The sequence below is a fragment of the Populus euphratica genome, unplaced genomic scaffold, assembly GCF_000495115.2.
Source record: "Populus euphratica unplaced genomic scaffold, PopEup_1.0 scaffold1065.1, whole genome shotgun sequence".
NCBI lineage: Eukaryota > Viridiplantae > Streptophyta > Magnoliopsida > Malpighiales > Salicaceae > Populus > Populus euphratica.
Window position 1 is genome coordinate 5,060 of NW_011500919.1, and position 7,577 is coordinate 12,636.

The 7,577-nt window shown below is 38.7% G+C and overlaps 1 protein-coding gene across 3 annotated transcripts; it reads left to right on the forward strand.

Moving 5' to 3' along the window:
• The first annotated feature begins 961 nt into the window (after positions 1-961).
• On the forward strand, positions 962-7,293 carry LOC105116818 (uncharacterized). 3 transcript variants are annotated; one of them, XM_011014300.1, is made up of 7 exons: positions 962-1,525; positions 1,777-4,659; positions 4,848-4,901; positions 5,176-5,532; positions 6,156-6,240; positions 6,319-6,507; positions 6,742-7,293. In XM_011014300.1, the coding sequence occupies exons 1-4, from the start codon at positions 1,088-1,090 to the stop codon at positions 5,431-5,433; spliced, it is 3,633 nt and encodes a 1,210-aa protein (XP_011012602.1). In that variant the 5' UTR covers positions 962-1,087; the 3' UTR covers positions 5,434-5,532; positions 6,156-6,240; positions 6,319-6,507; positions 6,742-7,293. The 3 variants fall into 3 exon arrangements, with proteins under 3 accessions (XP_011012602.1, XP_011012603.1, XP_011012604.1); XM_011014302.1 differs by having other exon boundaries at positions 1,434-1,525; positions 1,769-4,659; XM_011014301.1 differs by lacking the exon at positions 6,156-6,240.
• Positions 7,294-7,577: the final 284 nt, after the last annotated feature.

The window sequence follows — 7,577 nt, forward strand, 5'->3', positions numbered from 1 at the left end:
AATAAAATATAATTTTAGATCAAAACTAAAACTTTAAAACCAAAAACTCTGATACGAGAAGAAAAACAATTATAAAGGTGTGTGTATATATATATATATAAAAGTGATTTGAACAGTGTAAAAAGAAACCTTCTGTCTATATATAATGTTTAATTGGTTCTGTATTTTTAATATTTTTTAACTAATATTTTTTTTTAAAAAAAATAAGTAATGTTTTTGCAACACCTCAGGAACCAAATAAAAAGCTAAATAAACCATCTATGTAGTGGCCAAATGGTAAAGACTTAGGACTAAGGGGTTTGCTCCCTCTGTGGTCTCAGGTTCGAGTTCTTGGTTACTTATATGATGGCCACTCGAGGCTTACATGGTCGTTAACTTCAGGACCCGTGGGATTAGTCGTGGTGCGCGCAAGCTGGCCCGGACACCCACGTTAATTTAAAAAAAAAAAGCTAGTAAACATAATTTTTAAGATAAAATATAAAGAAATTGGTGATGGAAATAAAAAAAAAGTTTAGAAAAAAAAAAACGAGTGTTATTGATTATTGACTTTTCAGGGATTCACCGTGATTTTTGTAAGAGATTTGTTTTTTAAATAATCTTAATGATAATTCTTAAATCACAATAATTTTAACTAAGATAAATTATGTGAATATTTAATAATTATGTTAATTGAAACCAAATGAACGTATAAGGAAAGACTTGAAGATATAATAAAGATTGTCCTTATTTTGAGAAATTGTAGGTTGCAAATGTTCCACTCAACCATTTCTGAAAGGTACTTGCATCGCAAAACCTCAACAAATAGAGATTGGCAAAATAAATTAAACAAAAATACAGAAATAAATTTATGTTTAATTATTATCTTATAATAATAAAATAGATATAAAAAGATAAAAAAATATATAATTCGAGATTGAAAACAGAAATGTAAAAATAAAAATAAAATAAATCTATAATAGTTTTTCTTAAGAAGACAGCATGCATATGATACCGTCACAATTTCAAAGAGGCGAAGACACTCCGATGAACCTCCAAACTCAATGACATCCTGTCTCTTGAACTCACCCCCTTTCCCTTCTCTTTCTCCATGGACTGTCGCAACCCGAACCCACCTTGCATGCGGGTCCTGACCCGACCCCCCACACCTGCACCTGCACCTGGACCCACACCCACTTCCTCTCCAGATCCCCTACCATCATCCCAGTCGCATCCTCGCTCCCTGGAAGGTGTAGTAGTGGTTGGGTTCCTTTCCCGGAGCCCCGACCACTCGACACACCTTATCAATCGGATCCTTGACTACAACGCATTCGGGTCGGGTAATCTCGACAAAACATTGTTTGTTGATAAAGAGGAAGTTAAGGATTGGTTTAAGAAGAGGAAAATCAGTTATTACCATGAAGAAGAGAAAGGGCTCTTGTTCTTGCAGTTTTACTCGATCCGCTGCCCCATTATTCATGGGTTCTCGAATTCGGGTTTGGAAGAGCTGGAGTTTGAAGAACTTCAGGGTTTGCTCTTCATGTTCTCTGTAAGTCGTTTTCATGAACTTTGGGTTTGCTTTAAATTTCCAAGCTTAATTTTCTTTTATGTAATTCTTTTTAATGGGCTTTTTTTTTTTGTTAATTCTGTTATTTTTTTAGTTAAATTTGCATTATATTTAGATGGGCTTATAGCATTGTGATAATAAAGAAAATCTATAATTAGGTTGGTGCTTATGGTTTGTGAGCTTGGATGGTATGCGTGTGATTTATCTAATAAATATTTCAATTAGCAATGCAGGTTTGCCATGTGATGCTATATATACAGGAGGGTTCGCGTTTTGACACTCATGTTTTGCAAAAGTTTAGGGTTTTACAAGCATCTAAGCATGCACTAACTCCATATGTGAGATCGAGAACTATCCCGCCACTGTCATCTAGGCCTCATTCTTCGTTGTCTTCATCTAGGCTGGCTTCTTCGACTGGTTCTTCTCCGGTTAGAAGTGGTAGTTTCACGAGTCGCAATTCTTCGGCTGTTTCTGTTATGTCTGGTTTAGGTTCCTATGTGTCGTTGTTTCCGGGATATTGTACTCCAGTGATGCTCTTTGTATTTGTCGATGATTTCTTGGATGTGCTGAATTCTGGTTCTAGTGTGGAGGAGTCAACTGATAGTACCTCATTTAATCAATCTTCTGGTTTGAGTAGTGTGGCTAGGTCAAATGCACCTGCAAAAGGTTCTGGTTCAGTTGTTGTGCTAGCACGCCCTGTAAGTAAATCAGAAGGTGGTTTCAGGAAGAAACTGCAGTCATCTCTTGAAGCACAGATTCGTTTTCTGATAAAGAAATGCCGAACACTATCAGGTTCTGAAAGTGGTCATACTGGTTCGAGAAGTGGGGCTGTTTCAAGTTCTGCACCCTTGTTTTCACTTGACGCATCAAGATCTGTTGTGTTGCTTGACAGGTCTGCTAATCTGAGGGGTGAATCCTTGGAGTTTGCTACTGATCTTGTGGAAGATATTTTGAATGGAAAAGCAACCTCAGATTCTCTTTTGCATGAAAGGCATAGTCAGAATGCAAACAAAGAGGACATTTTATCCATAAAGGAGTTCATTTACAGGCAGTCTGATATTTTGAGAGGAAAAGGGGGGTTGGTTACTGGCACAAACAGTGGCTCTGCAGCTGGTGTTGGCATGGTTGCAGTTGCTGCAGCTGCAGCTGCAGCTTCAGCTTCAGCTGGGTCTGGAAAGACATTGTCTACTCCTGAACTTCCAAGTTTGGAAATATGGTTATCATCTAGTCAACTTATTCTAAGTGGAATTCTTTCTGCAAAACGCAGCTGTATTGATGAAACTGAAGTTGTTAAAAGGAAACCTCTTCAACGAAACACTGGTTCAGCTCAAGTTGAAGGAACTTCAAGGATTATGGATCCTCTAGATGTTGCAGTATATTTGCTGGAAAATAGCAGAGGACTTAACACAAAATTTTCGACTACTTGGTGTGAAAAAGCTCTTCCAACTGCAAAGAATGAGTATTTGAAGGATTTGCCTGCTTGTTATGCCACTGCACAGCATGAGGCCCATTTAGAAAAGGCATTGCATGCTTTCCTGTCCATGGTCAGGGGACCTGCAGTTCAACTGTTTGCTAAAAAGCTGGAGGATGAATGCACATCCATCTGGAAATCTGGGAGGCAGCTATGTGATGCTGTTAGTTTGACGGGGAAACCATGCATGCACCAGAGACACAATGTCGATACTGGTGAGCCGCATAATGATGCTGCAGCCAAGCCACATTCAAGTGGATACTTTTTCCTTCATGCTTGTGCCTGTGGTCGTTCACGTCAACTACTGTCTGACCCTTTTGATTTTGAATCAGCAAATGTATCCTCTAATTGCTTCACAGACTGTGACAAGCTCCTTCCTGCCATCCAATTACCTGAGGGCAGCAATATAGGACCGATTCAATCATCTTCATGGAGTTTGCTTCGTGTTGCGGGCACAAGGTACTATGAACCTTCCAAGGGCCTCCTGCAGAGCGGGTTCTCTTCTACACATAAATTTCTTTCAAAATGGACAGTATTTCTAGAGAAACCGACAAACCTAAATGGTCTACCAGCTTCAAATTTGCTGCAAGGTTCTGTAATTAGGTCAAGTTCAGATCCCCAGGTTGAATTTAATGGTGACGTAGATAGAAAGAAAACTGTGTTTTACTCTGCAGATATGGAGACAGGGGTGGAAAATCAAAGAAAACTTTCAGTAAATAGCAAATTAGATGACAAAAAAATCAGTTTTGGTAGAAATATTCCAAATTTTACAATGAGAAAGCCTTTTTCTGAGGTTGTAGCTGGATCATCAGCTACAGATTCTGGATTTCCTCCCCTACAGCAGAGGAAACAGCACCCATCAATTTCTGAGAAAGGTTCCAGGAAAAACTGGGCGAGAGATAGGAGTGTAGAACAGGTTCATCCTAAAGTTGTTCAAGGATCTCACAAATATGAAGATATGTCACCTGTTCAAGAAACTTTAAATGGAATTGCTTCTAATGGTGGCCTAGACGGTGATCCTTTCCTACGAATAGGAAGCAATGTGGTCCCTGTGAATATTAATGGTGGTGAAGTAGTGAAATCTTCCAAGCATGCAATAGTTTATGTTGGTTTTGAGCATGAATGCCCCCATGGCCACCGATTCTTACTAAGTTTAGATCATCTCAATGAACTAGGACCTCTGTATTCTTTGCCTGAAGAATCTCGTGTACCTTCTGTGGAAACTTCAGACAATAGTCTGGTTGATCCTTCAAACTTGGGGAGAAACAGTGGCACTGGTAAAGGTCATCGAAGATCAAAGGACATGGCTGTTGCTACTGCAAATAAGTTGAGAAATGCAGATAAGTCAAAGGAGATGGGGGTCAATTGGAATCCATCTATTAATGGGCTGGTAAAGTTCTCTGGTTCAGGGAAGGAACAGAAACAGACTTCTCTCAACGTTCCAACACGCCCCAATTTTATGAAATGTCTTGAAGCGGAATTTCTTTCTATTAGCCTTGATGATGGTGGAAGTGCTTTCTCCATTTTGAATAGAAACTTACCAATCTATATGAATTGCCCTTACTGCCAACTCTCCAAGAACAAGAAGGATCCACCAAAGGTCAAGTTTGCTGGCACATTATCACAGTTGCAGAGGATTTTTCTGGTACACAATGATGCTAGCCTTTTCATGCATTTTCCTGATCTCTATGAACCTGAAAAATTATGTTGTTTAAGCGATGAAACACAGAAATACACCATATCCGCCAACATTTTTTTTTTTGTTTTGTAATTGTCAAAGATATAATATTGTCTTCAATTATCAAAAACCTAATGTTTAGAATCTGCTTGCAGGTAACGCCTCCATTTCCAGTTGTGTTGGCCACATGCCCAGTTATACAATTTGCGGTAGGCCAGCCTTTATCTTTAGAGTACATACATCAACATTGTATTTATATGATTGTAGAAGTGCATCCTGTCACCTTCATGAACTGGAGTTCACCAGAGCTGTCTTGGAATATTATTGTGGTTTTCATTGTTTCTTTGCTTGCCGACTCCTTTTCTTTTATTGCAAATATTAAGCATTTATTATTAGTGTTGTTCTTTTTGTCATTTGAGTTCAGCAGAGCTTATAAATTCTTTTTAGTTCGGAATTCATGTTTTAGCATTGTGTTGTTTGCAGCCATCGTGCCTCCCGCCATCAGTGTCGGACCGTGAGCAAAAGCTGCAGTTCAGCCTCGGATGTCAAGTAGTCCTACCACCAGAGAGTTTCCTTACTCTTAAACTCCCATTTGTGTATGGTGTACAACTAGTGGATGGAAATCCAGTTCCTCTTAATGCTTTTGAATGTCAACCAGAAATGACAGCCTGGATTGTGAGGGGCACAGCCCTGCAAGTTGTTTCCAAGGCAAGTAAACTCAGGGAGGGGCACCAGAAGTAGTCAGAATTTCTAAACCTTGTAATTTGGACATTGCATTGACCTATGGATTTTGTGAGTTCATGGAAGCAGATTTGATCGACCTACTTTACCTATACTCAGGTGCATGTTTAGCAATTTATACAGTTCTCAGATTTTTCTTGCTTATGTTTTAATTTTTGCTAATGATATTCACAACTTGTTTTTTATCCTTTTTATATTTTTTCTTTTCCTTTCTTGAACTTCTTTCCTATGTATCTGTATTGACGTAATAGATTTTTTCCTGAACTCCTCAATTTGACCTTATCTGATGTAAATTAAACCTCCATAACCTTGAAAAATATCTAAAGGCATTACCCAGTTATATTCTCACGGATTTGGGTCATGTCATCCTGGGAGGTAGAATTTATAGATAGTCTTATGTGTTAGCTTTGGTTGCTTGAAATCTATCATCTTATTGCATGAACCTTGCACCCCTGTGATGGAAGACCAATATTCTTACCCACACAATGCGGTCCTAGCCCCTAGTTAACTGGAAAAAATGCCCCTAACTTGGGATTGACTTGGGAAATATATGATACAAACAGAGAGTTTAGAGTATAGATGATAAGGCCATTATTGGAGCTGAGCGACAGAAGATTTTTCTGTAGCCTGCACCCATGTGGATGGGATTATGGCTTTCTTCAAAGAAGTTGAAACTCTGTGTCAAGTTAAACTAGAAACTTAACTGGGATATGCATTTGCAGTGCAAGGATTTGAATGACTTTTGATGCTGTATTTGGTGATTGGTGAGCTACAACCTGAAAGCTGAGGGCATTTAACCATTGCCATGTATTTTGCTTTATCCCCTCTCTACAACATTCCTTTTCATTTGTTTTTTATTCACCGAGATACTTTTTATTTATGCAGAACTTATAACTGAAGCTGGCCGGAGCTGTCAAGCAGTCAATTCATGCTGCTGTGTTATGCCGTGCGCACGCCAGTCTCCTATACCAGATGTTCACACACAACTAGATAAACATGCTTAGAATGATGTTCTGTTGTGCGACTTTAATTTGTTTGGTGTTTACTGCAATTGGTGCCTTGTTCATGACCCAGGTAACTCTCTATTGATTAGTACCCAGGAAACTAACAAATACTGATAAGGCTAGTGAAATATTAAATTTCTGTATGTGGCTCATGAAAGTCTTTCCTCCCCTGGGCTGAATTGGGTTCTCAAGTGTCCTTGTAAAATATTTAAATTGCTTTGACCAATCAATTAGGAAGTTGCCTTCTCCTTCACTAGCGTGCATTTATTTATTTAATTTTATCTCTTCTCCTTTGACTCTTCAGTTGGGAACTGTCTGCATTATTGTTGCAACATGGAGGCAAGGTTCCTGCTCATGTGGACACTGAGTTGGATTTCATTTTAAAATGCTAAAGGTTAAGTTGACAAAATTGAGAGGACAAACAAATATGTGAAAGAGATAGTAGAAAACAGCTGGTGGTTTTGCCATGCCAAAGATGAAAATACCAGGATGATGGCCTGATATTTACTAAGAAAAAATTGCTCTAGCAACTTGAGCACAAGCAATTATCCTGTTCTCGGCTTTGTTCTGTCATTTCATGTCCTCATTCATAGTGCCCTTGTGGAGAAAGGGATGCAAATGAAAATCCTGAGGTCCTGTTCGGACACGGTGTGAACCTAGGGAGTATCATTGGCCGAAGACTGGAGCCTGCTGTGTTACAGACTTGCAGCTGGATACTTCCTTTCTGGGTTCTTCTTTTATCTGCTGTGATATAAACTGATATGTCAAGGAAAAGCAGCTCCATTTTCTTCCAATTTTAAACTAATCATTTTGCTTGAAATGGAATAAAATTCACTGTGTATTTCTTTTTCACAACCATCTGCTGTTCGGTTGCTTGCATACTGAGATTTGTTTGCAGCGTGGAGGTTATCATCATCAGATCCATATGCATAATCATGCTTGCGTCCTACTATATGAACATTGAATGCAGCGAGCATGCTGTCCATCTTTCACTACTTCCTCTTCTATGGATACTCGTTTTCGTTTCTCGCAGTGTTGTGCTTTAACATCCATCAACTTCACTTGATTTATTATAAAGTTCATAAAAGTAATATTTTTTCAAGCTCAACACTTGCAAATTAGTACTTTTATGAGGAACCT